The sequence below is a fragment of the Mesocricetus auratus genome, unplaced genomic scaffold, assembly GCF_017639785.1.
Source record: "Mesocricetus auratus isolate SY011 unplaced genomic scaffold, BCM_Maur_2.0 Super-Scaffold_100031, whole genome shotgun sequence".
NCBI classification, from domain to species: Eukaryota; Metazoa; Chordata; class Mammalia; order Rodentia; family Cricetidae; genus Mesocricetus; species Mesocricetus auratus.
The window spans coordinates 105,783-126,727 of NW_024429212.1; the positions used below are offsets into that span (position 1 = coordinate 105,783).

General features: G+C 40.3%; 1 protein-coding gene across 8 annotated transcripts in view; it reads right to left on the reverse strand.

Moving 5' to 3' along the window:
• Positions 1–20,945, reverse strand: part of LOC101839447 (phosphatidylinositol 3,4,5-trisphosphate 3-phosphatase TPTE2-like) — a 67,502-nt gene that overhangs the window by 1,804 nt on the left and 44,753 nt on the right. For 5 of the 8 annotated variants that reach the window (XM_040733522.1, XM_040733520.1, XM_040733519.1 and 2 more), the window contains 5 exons: positions 18,502–18,563; positions 16,471–16,551; positions 13,317–13,422; positions 9,571–9,662; positions 6,412–6,504 (listed from right to left, as the gene is read on the reverse strand). In XM_040733522.1, coding sequence (XP_040589456.1) covers positions 6,412–6,504; positions 9,571–9,662; positions 13,317–13,422; positions 16,471–16,551; positions 18,502–18,563 — 434 coding nt within the window. Of the gene's footprint in view, positions 1–6,411; positions 6,505–8,233; positions 8,287–9,570; positions 9,663–10,202; positions 10,357–13,316; positions 13,423–16,470; positions 16,552–18,501; positions 18,564–20,945 lie in introns of those variants that run through there. The other 3 variants (XR_005872341.1, XR_005872340.1, XR_005872342.1) reach the window with 2 other exon arrangements.

Consider the following 20,945-nt stretch of genomic DNA (forward strand, 5'->3'; position numbering starts at 1 on the left):
ATAATGATACGCTCAAGACAGAAGGCTTCAAGAGACTATTGCTTTCTCAGTGTTAAAAATTTTAAGGAATATTTATTGTTAAAAATGTATTACTTCACTGGTAATTTTCAATTAAACTATAAATCTCAAATTAATGCATTGCAGTAAAAGACGCAGACAAATTGAACTTCATTAAAATGTAACTTTTATGCATTAAAATGGCATAAGGAATCATTTTTATTGTAAATTTATATATAGTAATATATATGTATATATATGTATATATATATATATATGTATGTTATGCCATTTGAGCTGACAGCATTCCCACCAAGGGCAATAGACCAACAAAACCCTCAGTACCAAGTGTGAGAAACTGTTTCATTTCAAATTATTGGCCAGAGAAGACCCAGAGATTCCCCAAACAATATAGACTATTGCTTTTACCATTGATTGCCTCCCAGAGGTTGACGGTAAGTCCCTATTGCTGAAAACACCATGGACTTTTCGACACAGGACTCAGAAGAGCCAAGCTGAACCTGACAAAGCCTCTGGAAGCTCTCTGTATCCTGTGAGGGGAGGAAAGCAAGCAATAGTCCTACCCAGCCATCAGCACTATGGCAACAGTGGCACTCTATCTTGGCATAAACCAACAGCTGAAGGCCCACTCATCAGGAGATAAGTCATGACTGGTGCCAGAAACCTAGCCAACTACCTGGAGCTAGTGGTCATGGATCTTAGAGAATAATCACTTTACTAAACCAGCATAATTCCTAACTGCAGTCTAAATACTTACCCTCACACCCACAGTTAAGTGTAGCTCTTAAACCTCGACAAAGAAGCTTTTCTTTGTAGCAGACAGAGATCATTACAAAAACAACTACAAAAAAAACATAACTGGTCAAAATATTGAGAACAACTTATCATGGAGAACCTTGCTCCAATGGACACATCCACAGCACACCTCCTGTACCTAAGACTCAAGGATCAACAGGGAAGAGGGGTCAGAAACATTGTAAAAGCCAGAAGACCAGGAAATAAGCTATGAGATGTGTTAGAAGTGATAGGCAGGCTTCATCCATGATCACAACAATATGGCTGCTTATACATGACCTAAACAATGTCAACACCAATAGACATGATAATGTGGAAGGATGAAATCTTAAAATATGAGAGGGGGGAAGGGGAGAGCATATAGGAGGGTGGAAGAAGGAAAGAGAAGGAAGGAACATTTCCTCCAAAAGAACCTCCTTGTTCTTTTTGGAATTCATAGCCTCTGTTTTCATTAATTGTTGTTAAATACATGTGTGAATACACACATACATACATACATGCATACATACATACATATTCCTATGTAAGTACAAGTTGCTCAGGCTGTATAATGTTACTTGTATGTATGTTTTTAGTGTTGACCATTTGGTATTGCATGAACAATTAGTGTGCTCATACTGAGGGAAGAGACTATTTCTCCAGCTCTCAGAATTCCCTAGTTGCCTGCAGTTCTTGGTGTAGAGTTGAGGCCTCTTGAGCTTCCTGAACCAGTCCATGTTAGCATGTCTATTGTTATTGTCCTTGCTGATGAAATTTTAATGGATGTAGCTTCTGATGTAATATCACTACTGTACACTCCCAATGTTCTGGCTCTTACACTTTTTTTTGTTTCTTCCAGACATGGTTTCCCTGTGTAGCTTTGGATCCTGTCCTGGAACTTGCTCTGTAAACCAGGCTGGACTCAAACTCATAGAGAGCCGCCTGCCTCTGCCTCCCAAGTGCTGGGATTAAAGGCGTGTGTCACCACCGCCTGGTTTCAAGCAGTAGAGATTTATCCTCCAACACTGGGTGGGAGGGAGATGGGGAGGAGGGGGGAAGGGGGACAATCAAGGGCAATAGCTATGTATCTGACAGAGGATTAATATCCAGAATATATAAAGCACTCAAAAAATAAATAATAACAATAATAAAAGGACATTTTAAAATGGACATGGACAGAGTTCTCAAAAGAGGGGGAAAATAGATAAGTAATATATCCAAAAAAGTTTATCATCCCTAGCAATTAGCAAATCAAAACAACTTTGAGGTTTCATCTTTCCCCAATAAGATTGGGAAAGATCAATAAACTGGGGTGTGGAGAAATAGGAACTTTCATTCACTCTTGGGATTGCAAACTGGTACAGGCCCCATGGAAATCAGTGTGAATTCTGAAAACACTAAAAACAAGTCTACCATATGGTCCAAAGGTCTCAACATCCTATTCCCCAGTTACTTTCCTCAGCCACGTCCATTACTGCTCTGTTCACAATAGCTAGGAAATGGAAACAGCCCAGTGTACTTCAACTGATGAGTGGACAATGAGAATGTGACACTTACACGTTATGGCGTACTATCTAGATGTTAAGAAAAATGAAATCGTGAACTTTGCACATAAACGGATGGAACTAGGAAAGATCATATTGAGTGAGGTCCTTTTCTATTGCTTTTAGGTGACTCCCTTCTTCCTTCCCATGAGGCTGTCTTCTTTCTGGGATCCTTATGTAATAAAAAGCTTCTGTTCTTACCTTTTGTGTTCTGTGATCGTCTCCACCATACCTACCTAGCACACATGGACTCAGTGTTCATTCTTGGCCATGGAAGACATTCCCAGTTTTTCATTAGGCAGGATTAAGATTACTAAAACATTTTTTTTGGTGTAATAGTCCTGACTGGCCTCAGACTCATTTGGCCTCTGGCCTCCCAAGTGTTGGGATTAAAAGGCATGCACCACCACCGCCAAGCTTAATAAAACTACTATACTGTTTATCAATTCAAAGGTAAGTTAAAAACCTTTCTTTTAATGTATGTTATAAATTATTGGGAACAATATGGTGTTTTGTTTGTTTGTCATCTTGGGTTTTGGGGAGGCAGAATCTCACTATGTAACCCAGTTGGTCTGGAACTCACAACATATACCAGGCTGTTGGGGAAGTCCTGTTATTTGCCTGTGCATTTGTCAATAAAGTACTGTCTGGCCAATAGAAAACCTAGATAGGAGGGACTAGGAGTCCAGGAGGATTCTGGGAAGAGGAAACACAAGAGAGTCAACATGTGATGCCATGGGGGTAGGACGCCGGGAACTATTCTCCGGTAAGAAACATACTTAGATTAACAATTATGGGGTAATTACTTAAGGCAGAGCTAGCCAGTAAGAGACAAACAAGGCCAACAGCTTCATAATTAATATAGCCTCCTGTGTGTTTATTTGGGACTCTTGCGGATCTAGAACCAGGCTGGCGTGGCAGAGCCCAGGCGACTGGCGGGGGGATAAACCAAAGCGGCTAGCAAAAGAAAAAGCTTCTCTTAACAGAATGGTGTCAGAAGTGGGATGATGAATTTCCACGCAAAATAACAAAAGATTTAAAGGAATTTTAGAAACAGAAGAACGGAGAGAAGCACAGAATTTTGGTAGCAGCATTTTCTCAGTTGTGCTCTGTTTTGCTATCAACAAGCCGAGATTCACGTGGCTTGCTTACCGGAGTCTTCCTGACTCGGCATAAAAAGAAAAAAAAAACCAACAAGGTTGTTTTAAGAGACTCTGCTAACAATTAAAAGGCGTGTACGTACAGCTGGAAGTGGCAGGTTTTGCTGGATGTCAGCATGGACTGAGGCGGTAAGCTGCAGTCACGCTTATGCCCGCCATCTTGACGGAAAAACCGGCAGTTTAAAACAGCCGCGGTTTAACAGATAAGACACGTGGTCAGAAAAACATAAAGATTTACAGTAAAGTCAGACTTGGATGAAGAAAATCTCTAAAGGTTTACAGTGTGTTTAAAAATATACGTGAGATTGAGAGAGAAAATGAAACGACAAAGTGGTAAATAAATACAAAAGCCGGTGTTGTGGTGGCGCACGCCGGTAGGATTGCTCCAGAGGCAGAGGCAGGTGGATTTCCAAAGAGAAACCCTGTCTCAGAGAAAAATAAATAAAAGTGAAAGAAATAAAGTAATAATAGATAAATAAATAAGCCACGTAAAGATGGAAAATACACAGAGAGTCTGGATACTGTACGCTATTGTGTTTTTCAGTTTTTTGCTTGCTCAGGAAGGAACTGCTGCTAAAGTACACTTGATTATAAATGCTGCTGAAGTAATCCAACTTCTATCTTTTAAAAATGCCTTGACTTCAAAATTTAAGTGTAAGGATATGTTACTTGGAAAAGGAGTTTTTATTTATGTTTCTACAGAAAATGAAAAGCTAAGGATTCCTTCCAGGCTTTTGTGGTTTGACGAACCAAGACCCCCGGAAGCAGTGTCCCAGGTGTTCCAACAATCGAAACAGCGAAGATGATGCAGTCTTACAGACCCCGAAAATACGGACTTATACAGGTTTCTGAGTTTTGTCATGATCCCCATGGTATAAACAGCGCCCCCTTCCAGCAGGAAGCAGTTTGGAATGAGCGACGTCCCAATTCCCATCTTGTTTATAAATCTTTGTTTTCATCTAAATGGGATTGTTTATAATTGGCTAGTGATCACAGCCAATCTTTTTTAATGGTAAAAAGGGGAATTATGTTATGGGTATTGTTTTTCATTTATTGATACAAATTCAAAGTCAATTTTGTGATAAGTATATTTCTCCTCTTGACTAAGTATTGTACTTACACTGTTCTTTTAAAATGTAATGCATAATTAAATACAGACAATAGATAGTTACTTATAATAGTTAGAATTTATAGTTAGGTAAGTTAGGTTTTCTAGATATACAAAAATATATTTGAGATGGACAGTCTTCAAACCTCTCAAAGACCTTCAGAACATGGCATTTAAAATGGTTTAGGGTTTTTCTTGACAATGAGAAATGTCTGCTCCTGGCAGCACCAATTACGTCTGAGAGGAAGATGGGCATCGAAGAAACTTGCTATGCAGTTTGCTTTCAACATGGCAAGATTAGCCATTTGGGCAAGAACTGCTCTTGCCTGTACTTCTTGACTGTTGTTGTATAAACTGGACAAGCAGGACCCACACGAAAGTGACTACTGAACTCAGTCTTACAGGGTTCCTGCTTCATGAAGAGTCTACGAGACTTTCTGCAGGACAAAGAAAAATGACTTACAGACTGCCAATGCAGATGGACAGTTTGAAATTTCCTGCTTTGCTGAGAAATCTTCTGGACACATTGTGGCCTATGGGCTGAAGATGGATGCCCCAACGTTACAGAGGAACTTCGGGTGACTGTCCAGGCAGTAAGATATCTCTGTTAATCCTAGTGTTTATATATTATCCTTCTGTGGTCTTTGATGGAGTTGAAGACAGATAGTTATAATTATAGTTTTCCTTAGTTATGATAAAAGATACATATAGAACTTTTGACTCACAAGGATGGGATGGATGATATTTTCTGTAAATCTTGCTAAAATATTGTAACTATGTTTACTTGATAACTGTTCTGTCATATACAATTTGACTATGTTAAAATTAAGACCTTTCTTTTGTTTAAACAGAAAAGAGGAGATGTTGGGGAAGTCCTGTTATTTGCCTGTGCATTTGTCAATAAAGTACTGTCTGGCCAATAGAAAACCTAGATAGGAGGGACTAGGAGTTGAGGAGGATTCTGGGAAGGGGAAACACAAGAGAGTCAACATGTGACGCCATGGGGGTAGGACGCCGGGAACTATTCTCCGGTAAGAAACATACTTAGATTAACAATTATGGGGTAATTAAGGCAGAGCTAGCCAGTAAGAGACAAACAAGGCCAACAGCTTCATAATTAATATAGCCTCCTGTGTGTTTATTTGGGACTCTTGCGGATCTAGAACCAGGCTGGCGCGGCAGAGCCCAGGCGACTGGCGGGGGATAACCAAAGCGGCTAGCAAAAGAAAAAGCTTCACTTAACACCAGGCTATCCTCAAATTCACAGAGATTCACTTGCCTCTGTCTCCTGAGTGCTGGTATTAAAGACATATACCCAAACTCCCAGTGGCTACAATATATTTTAAAGATACAAAACAAAAACATAATCACTACTTTGTAGTACACTTGTTTTTTAAATCAAAATGTTTCTATTTTTATTTGAAAATTACTATGTTTATTATATGGAATTCATAAAAGAAACTAAAATATTATATGTATTCTTTAGGGGAAAATGTTTCATTCTGATTTGTTGCTTTCTTCTAACCTCCTGGCCATGGGCTAATGTCTGTCATTTCTTTATTGGGAATTGTAGCAAAGGAAATTCCAAACCAAAATCATTCAAAAGACTAAGAAGAAAGAGCCATGCTCGGTGACACAAACCTGTAACCACAGCACTTGAGAAGCTGAGGCAGGAGGAACACAGGTTCAATGCCAGCCTGTGTTGCCTGGTAAGCTTCCGGACAACCTGGATTGTGAAACTCTGTCTCAACTAACTAAAACAAAAGAAAAAGACTAGGCAAGAACAAGGTGCATCTTGATTACTCACCAGAGAGAGAAATTTCACTTTCACATCATCATATAGAGCTGGACAGTTGAATACATTAATTATTAGTCTGTCTGTTTCAACATCATGAAATATCTGTGGATAAACATGAAATTCAGAACTACATGCTTGGTTAAGAAGTATAAGAGTGAAATCCACTTTTACTCCCTCAAACACCCTGAATTTATCAAGTATTCATGGTACCATAGCCCAGTCATTTCATATATATATATATATATATATATATATATATATATATATATGTAGATATTAATCCTATGAAATAATAACTAAACTATTTAAATTAACCTTACATCTGTTGAAGGCTATGACAGGACAGTGTTGAAAAATACAGTGCTAAATAGACCTTAACCAAGAAAGCATTACTGCTGGAAATATGCCATCTGATATTCCTATATTGAAGCCTTTCTGAAAAAAAAGGCACTATGCCTGCCATCCCCATACCCCATGTCTTGTGCTGGTTGTGCAGCCTTTGCACCCATCTATCCTAGTGAGTTCCTTGCAATCTGAACCACATATGACATTCCCACTACTCAGGCCTAGCTGTGTTAGCAGCTTCTGTGCTGACCTAGCCTGGTAATTCTCACAGAGCATCACCTGGCTATGCCAAACCCAAGGCCTCGCCTTACTAGCACAGCCTGTGCACTCATCAGCCTAGCTTGGTGAATACTCCAGCTTACATCTCATCTGCACATACTCCTATGCATAGCTCAGCTAGTGAAGCTTGCACACCATCCCGGGCAGACCCAGTCATAAGTCCCATTCATACACTTCTTGGTTACCACTGAATCAGAATCACCCACACCCATCTAATCAAAAATCAACACCAAGGGGCTGGAGAGATGGTTCAGCAGTTACAAGCACGGGCTATTCTTCCAGAGAACTTGGATTTGGTTCCCAGAACCCACATGGTGGCTGACAACCATTCGTAACTCTGGTGGCAATCTGATACCCTATTCTGGTTTCTCTGGGCACATGGTGTACACATACAGGCATGCAAAAACACCTGTACACGTAAAAAATAATCAACACTGAGAACCAGAGAACTGACCTACCAACTCTTCATAGCTGATGTCTCAGATCAACCAAACATGGGTGGCAACCAACAAAGCCAACGTCTACTAAACAGAGCAGACTAGAATTCCACATCTGATATACATCCAAAAAAAGAACTCCACATGCCCAGGTCACTTTGGAAAAAAATCATAACAAATGTGAAAGATGTGTTCTCCAATGAGAATTACTTAGATGAACCCAGGACACAGGATTTAAAAATAACGATGATGAGCAAAGAACTCATGGAGTTTAAACAGTTTAAATCTCTCAATTAACTTAAACTCCCAAGTGAAGTCCAAGAAAACACAAACATGGTTGAATGAAATAATGAAGAAAAGACAGGATCTAAAAAATGAGTACAGCAGAAAGACAGAAATACTGAGGAAAACACAAGCTGAAATGATGAATTGAAAAACTCAATAACCCAATTAGAAAGCTCAGGGGAAAGCTGTACCAATAGAATGGGTCAAATAGAAGATAGAACATGAAGACGAGAGTGAAGTGGAAAAATTGGAGCACTCAAGCAAAGAATATAAAGAAATTCATAGCACATAGGAATATGAGGAACTTTAAGACCCCATGAAAAGACCAAAACTATGAATTACAGGCATAGATGGAGAAGAATTCCCAGTGAAGGTCATAGACCAGGTTGTAGAAGGAAATTTCCCCAAATTAAGGAAAGGCATACATATAAAGATACAAGAAGTACATGGACCACCTAACATAAGGGACCAGAAAAGAAACTTACTGTGGTATATTATAGTTGAAACAATATATAGAACCAGGAGGGCATATTGAAAACTGCAAGAGAAAAACAAGTCACATATAAAGTAAAAACAGCAGGATAACTGCTGAATTATCAATGTAAACTTTAAAAGCCAGAAGACCCTGGAGTAGTGCACTCCAAGCTCTAAAAGAACACAAACACCACCGGAACGTGCCATCCAAACCTTTTTTTTCTTTTTTGGTTTTTCAAGACAGGGTTTCTCTGTGGCTTTTGGATGCTGTCCTGGAACTCGCTCTTGTAGACCAGGCTGGTGCCACCCAAACTTCTAAAGGAAGGAGGCAACCCACAGTTGTACTTAGCTATGACACATATGAGGCACATGAATGACTAACATGACATGATAAGCCTAAGGGCACAGTGGCATACATGCCTTAGTAGTAACCTACAGCTCTTTAATTGGACTTGAGTCCCATTCAACCAGAGGAAAACCATGCCTGGTACTGGAAACCTAGCTAAATACTCAGTGCTAGTGAAGTCACGGAAAATTGTGGAAGAGGGGGCAGAAAGATTTTCAGAGCCAACTGATCAGGGAATTTGCTGTGATACTGTGTCTTCTAGTAATTGTGGGAAGTGATACACATAAAATGTTCCCAATATGACTGGCCAAACAAGAGCTGAACAAGGATAACACTAATAGACATGCCAAAGTAGACAGGGAAAAGCCATGGGGCCTCAACCCTACACAAGAATTCTAGGCACCAGGAAAAAGCACACAGACTGGCTATTCAATACCACATGGCCAACCCTGAAAACACGCACACAAGTAACATTATATAGATGGAACAGGTTATATTTATGAATATCCATGTACATAAATATACATACACACATGCAATACTAATTAATGGAAAAAGGGGTCATCAGTTTGGATGAAAGCAAGGAGCAGCATATGAGAGGGTTTGAAGAGGTAAGAGAAGGGAGAAATGTTATAATTACAGTCTCAAAAACTTAAAAAATGAAAAATAAAAATAACACAGGTGTTAACCAAGATTACTATGCCCAGCAAAATTATCAGCCAGAGTTTGGATCCTCAGCACCTACATAAGAAGCTGGGTGTGGAGGATCATTCCCATAATCCCAGCACAGGCGATGTGGAGACAGGAGGATCCCTGGTCTGTCTGAATTAGCCAGTGCCAGGATCAGTTCGATACTCAGTCTCAAAAATTGAGGTGGTTAGCCATTAAAGCAGGCACCCAACCTAGGCATGTGGATTCCGCATGCAACCATAACCCGCCGCATGCACGCACCAACAAAAGCAAAAGTAAAACCAGGATTTCAGTTCATGTGTTTTCTCTTACCATACAATTTTTGGAAGAAAAACAGGAGAATGCAATCTCTTGCCACATTAGTATCTGTATTTCCAGATCACTCCCATCACCTTTTCCAACACCTAAGTAAAAGTGAAAAATATAGAGTTGTTAAAAGTCAAAACAGCTCTCCTACTGACACTCCAGCCTGAAAAGAGACTAATGATCTTACTGAACAAAGTGGTCATATTTAATCATTTGACCTTGTATAGATTTTGTCTTTGAAAAACAAAGACTTCAAAAACCCAATTTTGTCTCCTAAAGCAGAATTTATAAGGATAGAAAGGGAGAGAAAAAAAACATAATTTACTTCCTAAGAGTTAGAATCCCATTGTTTCATCTTTCTAGAAAAAAAAAAAACAGGGAAGGTGGCTGACAAATTTTCCTGGACTTCCAATCATGACATTCAAAAAATTATTCCTCTTATTCTACCCTGAGTCCAGTTTGTGAAGTAATCTATATGAAGACACAGGGCGGCCATAGTCAGACTTCCTTTAGCACTCAGTATAAACTTTACATAAATGGTCTTATGGCCCTGTCTCTAGTTCTAATGGTCCCACTTCTTTGTTTCTCCTCAAACACCTGGTTTTGGAAGCCTCCGCGTAACTTTCCCCATGTTTTACCTTAACAGATTAATAAAGTCATAGTCATTTTTGATGGTCCACTTAACATTGTTTTCTTTACAGTTCAGGCTTCATTAACACAAGCTTACTAGATTATCATTATGAATTGTAGCTTCTTGCCTGTTTCCTCTGCTCCATTCCAGTTACCAAACTTCTACCAGAAATCAATAAAATGCAAAACTGTTATATATGTGTATGAAAATGTTTTATGTAACATAGTATCATTTACAATGAATATAGATGATAAAAATTTAAAAATGCAAAACTATATGAAGTCGAATACTTATATGACAAGAAAAATGGATTTATCTAAGCCCTTAAGTTCTCACATACTTAAAAATTTCAGACTATGTGATTCAAAAACACAAAAGTAAAACAAATTAACAAAAACCCTATGAAGTGAAAAATCTATCTTACCCATCCTTCACCTGTTTTGTTCCTCAGCAACAAATATGTAATCAATATTATTTATTTATATTTTTAGGTGATGAAATTTTTGGTTTCTATATACATATATTATATATATATATATATACATACACACACACACATTACATCCTGATCACAGTTTCCCCAACCTTCTCTCCTCCTAGTCTCTCATTCCTACCTCCCCTCTGCCCCACTCCATCCACTCCTTCTCTGTTTCTACTCAGAAAAGGGCAAGCCTTCCAAGGATATGAACAAAACATGGCATATCAAGTTGTAGTAAGACTAAGCACTTAGCCTTGTATAAAGGCTGGGCAAGGCAACTTGATTTACTTTTAACAATCAATTGTGAATATTTGTTTCCCACCTAAATGTGAACGCATACACCCCTTTCTGTTTCACGGAAATAGCTTCATATCATTGGTTTGAACTTTGCCAAAATTTGGGTTTAATTAAGTATAATGTTACAGGTGTTTTAAAGTACCACACATGAACAGGCAGGTAGGAAATGACTGAACTTATGAGTAAATACAAGTTATTGGACACAATTAACTTACACTTATATGGACAGATTATTTGTAATTATCAATTTTCTGCAAAATAAAAAACTACAAAATAGCTCAAAGACAATGGAAGGTGCTGAGAAGCCTAAACAGCAGCATAGACAGATGTGGTCTATTTTCAAGTCTACACCTTTCCTGACCATTCCCTTTCTATTCTGACCTCTTTAAGGGAATACTATTCTTCTTCAAAAAACAAGACTGGTTGCTGACATGGGTGCTGTAATAATGTTACCCGGACATGTAGGCCTCCTGAAGTCTAGTATGTAATCTAGAGCAAGCCCCCCTTTAAGTCTGGGGTCAGAAGATCACATTTCTGTCCATGGGTCTTCCTAAGGAGTCTTCCTTAAACAGTGCTTAAATGCCTCTGCCTTGTGTTAAACTGAAATTACAAATCAAGCCCATGAAATGCCCTGCTAGAGTTCCATGGATATGTACTTCTGTGTTAATGCCTCTGGTCTTTGACTAAATCTATAAAACATTCTAGTTTTAAATAAACAATGTCTCCACAGAGGTTAAATAAACATGAAACTATTATTGAGGGAAACTATAGTCTTATGATCAGATATCATGTCAGGGCAATGGATGAGATACTTGAATTTATTAGAACATTTGTAATCTTAGAATTTTTAGTAAACAATTTTTATTCTTGGTTTTTTGGCTTTGTTTTGTTTTGTTTGAAACAGGGTTTCTCTGTAATAGCCTTAGTTGTCCTGGAACTCACTCTGTAAACCAAGCTGGCCTCAAACTCACAGAGATCTGCCTGCCTCCGCCTCCCAAGTGCTGTTATTAAAGGCGTGCGCCACCACTGCCCAGCCTTAAATTGTGTCTTAAAGGTTTCTTTCTGAATAACGGAGCAAATGTCAAAGATTATACACATAGGTATTATTTTGTGTGTTCCTCAGAGGATCTCTGTGAGTACTGACTTATGTGCTCCAGAACTCTAGCTGCTCAACTTTGAGCTAGTTCCCTCCTTTGCCAACTTCACAGGAACTTCGTTAAAAACATTTGTATTCATTCTTTGAGAATTCCATGTAACTTGTTCACCTTCTGCTGCTGCCAACTCTCCTAGATCCATTCCTTCAATACCCCCCTACTTTGTATCTATTTGTTCTTCAACTGAAACCCATAAAGACTAGTTTGTATTCCCCAAATGTTCTTGGATGTATAGTCTTCCACTGGAATGTAGTTGACAGAAGCTAAACTTTCAGAGCAAACTGACTCATCTTCTGCCAGCAGCTGTCAACCACCAGTGGTTCCTCAGCTGGACATAGGATTTCATGCCCAACCTCTCTCTTCATGCTGAGCTTTGGTCTGGTTTGGGCTTGCCCCAGTCTTGTGTGTTCTACCTCTACTATTGTGAGTTCAAATGTGAACTTCCCACTGTGTTCAGAAAACACTGTCTCTTTGCAGTCATCCACTCTTACCCTCTTTCCGCCCTGTCTTTCCCATGATCTCAGCCTTGGTATGGTGGGGAGTGCCATTTATATGTTCCACTTTATGTAGGTTGTGATTAACACAGACACTCACAACTGTCAGAGACTGCAGAATTTACCCAAGAACTGCTAAAGGGCAGGAGACACTGGAATAAGCCTGGTCTAACACAAGCCTTAGTAGTTATGTGGCATTAAAGAAAACACTTGCAGCCTGGGTATTTAAGGCATCTTGACGTCAAGATGCTAGTGAAGGTTGTAGCAGGAGGAGAAGGGGTAAATGAAGAAATCAGGTGGTGAGAAAAAGGGGGTCAATGAAATGGCAGGCGAGGAAATTATATGGGGATGTCTGCAAGATGGACCTTGAACTAGAGTTGAGTATGGGAAAGAAGGGGTCTCGAGTACTCTAGGCTATCTTCTTTCCCTGCCCCTCCATTAATGCTGGCCCAGAAATATTCCCTGGACTGAGGTCAGCGAAGCAATGAGAAGGGACAGGGGTACCTTCCCCAAGCCCCCCACACCAGCTGATGAAGAAAAAAGAAGGAGAAGGACATTTAAGAGCTGTCAACAAGCTGCCACTTGGTAACTACAGAGGTCAGAGTTGATGTTTGGACATTGTAAATAGCAGTTGCCTTCCCAAGCATGAAAACACTGACCCTTCTGCACAGCACTTCAGTTCCAAATAAAGCACTTACCATGAATAGAATAAACAATGAATCTTTTTATCACGAGTATTTTTCTTGAAGGGAGAATCCATTGGTAGCTAACTTTCAGTTTTTCAAAATATTTAACATATCTATTCTGCAAAGCAACAGAAGCCTCAATTAAAGTGGGGATGAAAAGTCTAAAGTCAGCATGACTAATCCCGCCTCCTTTTGTTCTCCTTCCCCATATTCCCCCTTTACAAAGAATTTGTCAGGTACAGTTGAGGAAACAATTGCAGGATGCTATTACATAGTTGGGTATATTTCATATATGTTGTCTAATGACTCAGTATCTACCAAGAAAAAGTACTGAGTGGGGTACTGATGCTGTGGTGAATGAACTAACATGAAAGGAGCCAATCCTTATGTATGGGCTGCCCATGTTGTTGGTTTTGTGCATGTGTTATATAATATATATGCATATATATGTATTATACACACATATATGTTGTATAAGTGCATCTGGGTATTATGTGGAGGCCTGAGGTTGCTGATGGTTGTCTTCTTGGATCATCATCATCATCATTATTATCATTATCATAATCATCATCAAGACTCGTCATCAACATTTAGATAAAATCTCAGCATGTATCCCTGGCTGACCTTGAATTTTCTATGTAGACCAAACTGGCTTAGAATTCCCATAGACTTATTTTTCTGACACAAGGTCTCTCAGTAAACCTGGAGTTTATCCATTAGCTAGACAGCTAGACAACATAGCCCAAACAGCAAACTTCTGGTTCAGTGAGAGGCCCATCTCAAGACACCAAGGTAGAAGCAATAGAAGAAGATGCCCAGTGCCTTCTTCTGCCTTACATGTATGCACACAGCACATGTACCTGCACATTCACATGTATGCACTAGACAAACACACACATACACACACACAGAGAAAGAAATGGAAGTCATGTGTCTTTCTGAGTCTGTCATGTTTACTCTTTATACAGAACCTAATTCAAATTATATATAATGTGTATGTACATTGTGTATTTATATGTTTGTGTATGCACATACAGCTCATGAAACTAGACAGGGCATCAAGGGAGGGAAGGAAGAGATCTTAAAGGAATGAGGACGCAGAGAGAATAATGGAATACTAAACTGAGGGAATGAAGGAAATGAGCCAGAGAGTGATGGATCATGGATGAGGACAGTGGGCATGGGGGGGGGTGAATGGGAACAAAATATGACACATATATGAGGATGTCATGATGAAATCAATTGCTTTGTATGCTAACCTAAATGTTAATTTTTTTAAAAAAGAAATGACAGTTATAAGAAAGGTTTCTGTAAGTCCTTACTCTGAAGTGGATGTGATGTGGCCAGTTGAGTTGTCCACAAGTCATAGGATGTGACGGTGTGTAAGTACCACTACTCAACTGCTGAGGATGTGATGGGGTGTAGGATGTGACAGTGTGGAAATGCCAGTACCCAATTGCTGAGTCCACCAGCACCAGCAAAGGGCACTCTAACCATGACCTGGCCAATACTTCTTAAACCTGTAGTTGAGCCCTTGCACTGGTAACCTTGATAAATTATAAGAATAAAGTTTTTGGTTTGCTTTGACAAAGGGTTTCTCTGTGTAGCCCTGGCTATCCTGGAATTCTCTATGTAGTCTAGGCTGGCCCCCTTCAATCACAGAGACCACAGAGATCCATCTGTCTCTGCCTTCTGAGCACTGGGATTACAGGTATGCACCAACCAGCATGTCTGATGGATATTAAGGTATTTTTTATGTTTTTGGTTATGAGCCTAACTTTTAATGGCTAAGTCATCTTTCCAGCCCATATTAAGGTATTTTTAAGAGAATCCTTATGTCAGATGTTATACTGAAATACTTGTAGGGAAAAAAGGTATTCTGGCTGGAATTTTCTTCAAAATAATTCAGGTTTAGGGAAAGAAAGTGTGGACACTAGTATTTAATGTCTCTACCCAGGAGAATGGGTAGGCAATGAATGATGGCGGGCTAAAATGATGCCTGAAGTGGTATGACGACGATAAAGTGTTCTACTTCATTTTTGTGTATGTGTTATGGTTTGAGGGTTATGGTTTGGCTCCCTCATCTACTGCTTCCCTCAGGGGCAAAGAAAATGGAACGATTGACCATGAACCTAAGCTGAGCCAGACAAACCTCCCCACCTTTAAACTGCTCCATCACATGTTTGACACAGCGCCGACAACTATCCCTAGGACACTGTTTTTGAAAGAGTAAAAGGCAATAGCACATATTTCACAATAGTTAGTATATAGAATTAAATGTGATATATAGATACACACATATGAAATACAATCTTATCTGATATATAATAAATATTTTTTGAGACCAGGTTTTATCTAGGCTAGCCTCAAAACTGAGATCCTCCTGCCTCACTCTAGGATTGTAGGCATGAGCCACCATGGCTGACTCATAATAGTGTTTTACAAAGTACTTATTTTTCCTTTTCATTCTGTTTGTTTATTGTTTTGTTTTTTTTGAGACAGGGTTCTCTGTGTAGCCCTGGATATCCTGGAACACACTGTGTAGACGAGGATGGCCTCAAACTCAGAGATGCCCTTGCCTCTGCCTCCCAAGTGTTGGGGTTAAAGATATTTACCACCACTGCCTGCCTTATTCTTCCTTAAAATATAATTTCTCTTCCTCTCTCTGCCCCTACCTTATAATTGTCATATTTTCTCTTTATACAGAACAACACAGAGAGAGAGAGAGAGAGAGTCATACATACAGATACAGACATATACACAGAGACATACATATAGACACATCACACACACACACACACACCATCCAGAAACAGTTCCTGTGACATTCTTCAGGGATTGATGTGTTCATGTGTCTTAACAGGTGTTAGGGAATTGAGTGATATACTTAATATGATGGTTACAGGTCAGGAATGGCGTACTTTTCGAGGGCAAACCAATTTCTGAACCCTAGAAACAATAACAAATATAAGATGTAAAGCAGGATGTTCTGAGCAGATCACAAGATTTGGCATCCAAGGTGGGTTTCTCAGCTTCAAGGAGAGAACAAAGCCTGGCCCAGGACAACTAAGCACTGTCAACTAGACATCAGACTGGAAGGGTGGGACATGAAACTATAACCACTGTCTCTTGCCCTCCCACAGAACCCTCAAAACAGGGGTCTTACCTGAGAAGGGGTCTCTATGCCTTGAAACTTAGAGCTGCTGCTTTTATCTGTTCGCCGCTCCCCAAAAAAGTAAAGACTTTCCTATGGGAAAGAGGACAACACAGCATGGTTTAGCTTCACTCTTCCTTTTCCTACTGGAAAGGGGTTCGACACAGCTTGGCGTAGCAAAACTCTTCATTTTCCTGCACCAGGCATCCTTGAAGTCTGGCTTCCTTAAGCTGGCAGTCTCTGGGTACCCTAAGTTTGGTTAGAAAGCCAAATCAGGAACTTCTCTAGACTCATACACACTGGAAGGCTACAAAGCATCTGGTCCAACCCTTCTACCTTCCATTTTTACAGACAAGAAACGGGCCAGACTCCAGCCAGGGAACCAGGTGGGTAAACTCAGGGTACCACTGAACCTGGAGCTCATTCAGCTAGATTGTCTGGTCAGCAAGCCCTTGAAATTGGCCTGACACCCTGCCTCAGACCCTCCCATGTTAGGGTTATAGAAGCACGCACACTGTGTGGACGTGGTTTTTACATAGGTGCTGGGGATCCGAACTCAGGCCCTCCTGCTACAGCAACAGGCTCTTTACCCACTGAACCACCCCCCTCCAATGGAGCTCACTTGATTTGATTAGGCAGGATGACCAACAAGTTCTAGCGAAGCACCTGTCTCTAGCACCCTACTCACCCATCCTGGAGTTACAGACAGGTACATGCTACCATGTTTTTATGCGGGTGCTAGGGTTCTGAACTCAGGTTTTTATGCTTATATAACAGGCTCTTTACCAACTGAGCCATCTCCTCAGGCCCTCATGAAGTTGATTTTATTGCTCATTGATTATTGATTTGTAATTTAAAAATCACTGTCCAGGGACACCTTTTTTTCTCCTTCTTCTTTCACTTGTGGCCTTGGCCCACAGGCACTAGACCAACTGGCGTAGCCTTATGGCAGGCATGGCATCACCCACAGCCACTAGGGACTATAAGAAACTAGAATGCCACACCAATTTTCAAAACCTATGTGTGGTGGGACTCTGGAAGTGCGTGTGTTTGGGAACCAAAGCCCCTCCTTTACAGCCTGCAAGAGGATAAACAGAGCTTTCGGAAGGAAGCAAACTCCTAGAGGCAGAAGAGAGACTTCTGTTTCAAAATGCGTGAAGAGGACAAGCAAGATGACTCAGTGGGTAAAGGAACTCACTGCCAAACCCGATAACTTAAGTTTGATGCCCAGAACCCACACAGTGGAAAGAGAAAACCAACTCACATACACACTCTTAAATAAAGGTTAAAAAAAATTTTAAGGCTCTGGAAAGAGGCTAAGTTGTCTCCTCAGACCTTTCTAGCAAGGTCAGATATCTCCCACACACTGACATTGACTAAGCAGAGATAATACTATGCTGTTGTGAGTTGGAAAATGTTAATTTCTAATGACTTAATGATTGTAAAGACACTTAAGTCCTCTGAAGGCACTTATCTAATTAATCTCGATATTATTCTTAGGAAGAAGAAGTCATGTGATTGGTGGTGAGGGGAGGGTGAACATTTTGACCTTTTCCCCTCATAATCCAGGCTAACTTTGAGTTTAAGATCTTTCTTTCTCCTGCATGGCACTGGGTCAGGGGCAGCACCAGCAAACCCAACTGAGCCTTTTTACATTTGCATGATGTAGCTTAACCTATTTTACCTTAATTTTGCAGTTACTATGCCCTGCCTCTATTAAAATGTTGCTATTGTACATATCATGATTTTTGTACTACTTATGTTTTAAAATATTGCACTAAAATCTGACAAATATTAATTACTAGAGTGTTTTGCATTCTGTTAGATTTTGTGTCTCTTTGACCTTAGCCTAGTCCTGGCCCAGGGCAAGAGATAGGTCAATAACCAACTGAATATTAAACAAAGGAGTACAAATCCAGGGTTTCTGAAAACCGCCTCTCCAGTTTAACTTCTAGGAGTCATGGCTCAGAGTCATCATAACACCGTGCTGCTCCAGAATAAGAAGATTCAGTCCACGTGAGAAGAGAGTGATGCTTTTCATACCTTTGCATTTAAAGCTACCTCACTGGCAATGAGACAGGCGCAGACCATGGTTCCCGTTCTCCCTAGAAAGAAAAGAAGACCATTTAAAGAACCATTGCTTATCAAAGAGCTCGTTTGAAGAACTCCCTCCAAGGACCTGGGGAGATGGTGTAGTTCTTGGTGGTCAGAAAGCATCAGGACCTGAATTCAGATCCTAGAAGCCATATAAAAAGCTGCTGTGATATTATCAACCTTGACCCCAGCACTGGGTGGCTGGAGTCCGGACCCGGAGGTTTGCTGGCCAGCCAGACTAGCCCCAAACAGCGAGCTCTGGGTTTAGTGAGAGACCATGATGCAAAAAAAAAAAAAAAAGGTGGAGGACCAGCAAGATGACTCAGTGGATAAAGGTGGCTTGTTGCACAAGCTATGTTCAATTCCTAGAACCCACAGGGGAAAACCAACTCCATAAAAACATCCTCTGACATCCACACATGCACCATGGCATGAGTGTGCACACGCCACACACACACACACACACACACACACACTATTCTTGCACACACACATACACATATACACATACATGAATCATGGTATACACACACACTATTCATGCACACACACATACACATATACACATACATGAATCATGGCATACACACACACACACACACACCATATATGTTAACACACAATACATTTTAAGGTGAAAAGCAATTGAGGAAGAAATTCCAAGGTCAAAATCCTACACCATGAGCAGAAATACCTAAAATGCATTTTTTTGTAATGGATGTAAACAAAATACCCACAACCCCACTGAGCATTTGTGATGGCTATTATTCCTCCCATTTAAGAGTTCTCAATTTAAAAACTTTACCCACAGTCTCATGCAGTTCAGACTGTCGTCAAAGTCTCCACAGCTCTGATGCTGGAGGCCTAGGGCATGAAGTCTCCCTTTACACCATCCATCCACACGCACCCCACATTATTTTCTTCCATGAACATCTCTTCTTGTTGTGAAAGACGAGGTAAAGATTTGAGGTGTGTGTGTGTGTATACGTGTGTGGTGTGTGAGTGTGTGGTGTGTGTGCATATAATATGGTGTATGTGAGTGTGTGGGTGTGTGTATGTGGTATGGTGGTGATAGTGGTGGTGGTGTGTGTATGCGTGCGTGCGTGCATGCGTGCGTGCGTGCATGCATGCGTGCGTGTGTGTGTGTGTGTGTGTGTGTGTGTGTGTGTGTGATGTGTATGTATTCTTGCATGTGGAGGACAGAGGATGTTGTCCTCTGTTGCTCTCTACCTTATTGTCTGAGATAAGGACTTCCAGGCCCTGAAGATCACACTAGCTTATTATCAAGCCCTAGACATCTGTGTGTCTCTACCCCAGCACATGCTGGTTACAGACATGCTGGTTTTTCCATGAGTTCTGAAGCTCAGAACCAGGCTACTATGTTTACATGAAAAGCATTTCCTTTATGGCATGCTCTTCCCAGATCATCTTTTCAAAATTGTCTCCTTGCTATGGTTTCATTTATCTATGGTCAGTTGACAACAAGTCACAAGGTCAAAAGTAGCCTAATGCCATATCACAACAGCTCTGCCATTCTCCTCCCTTCATCTTAGAACAGAGGCATCGTATCATCTCCCAACAGGACTGGGGAGAGTTCAGAACAGCAACGTATTTTAAGAGAAACCACATTCACATAGCTTTAATCATAACATATTGCTGCAAATATTCTATTTATTAGCTACTGTTATTAATTCTTATTACTCCTAATTTATACATTTGCTTTTCACGGGTATGTTGTGTAGGAAAAAGTACAGTATCCACGGGCTTCAGTAATCCCTGAGGCATCAAAAGGGCAACCACTGGAGGAATGGAACACATCCCCATTGACAAGAGATTCCTGTATTAATGGAAATACCCAAAGAGGTCATGAAGAAGCTCATTGGCTTTTGACTTCTAACTTACTGTCAGTTGACCATGGCGAGGAGAAACATGGATAAGATGGGTGGATTGCTGTATCGATAGAATGGATTTTTGAATTACTAAAGAAAATGCTCCAAGATGGGCTGTGGTGGCGCACACATTTAATCCCAGCACTCAGGAGGCAGAGGCAGGCAGATCTCTGTGAGTTCAAGGCCAGCCTAATCTACAAAGTGAGTTCCAGGACAGGCTCCAAAGGCTACACAGAGAAACCCTGCCTTGAAAAACAAAACTAAACTAAAGGAAAATTCACCAAATGCATTCAATATGTATTCCAGATGGTCTATGTTAAGCTATGTAAGATGTGAAAAAATCTCAATTGATTTTATTTAATAAGACATATAATTCAATTGCACCAAGGCCACTGCAGAATACCATAGCCAATTAAAATATGGAGTAGTGGAGACCAGTCCCAATGTATACATCTACAAAAGAGTTCCACACCACTCAGGGGTCATTGTAGAAGAGGGGGTGAG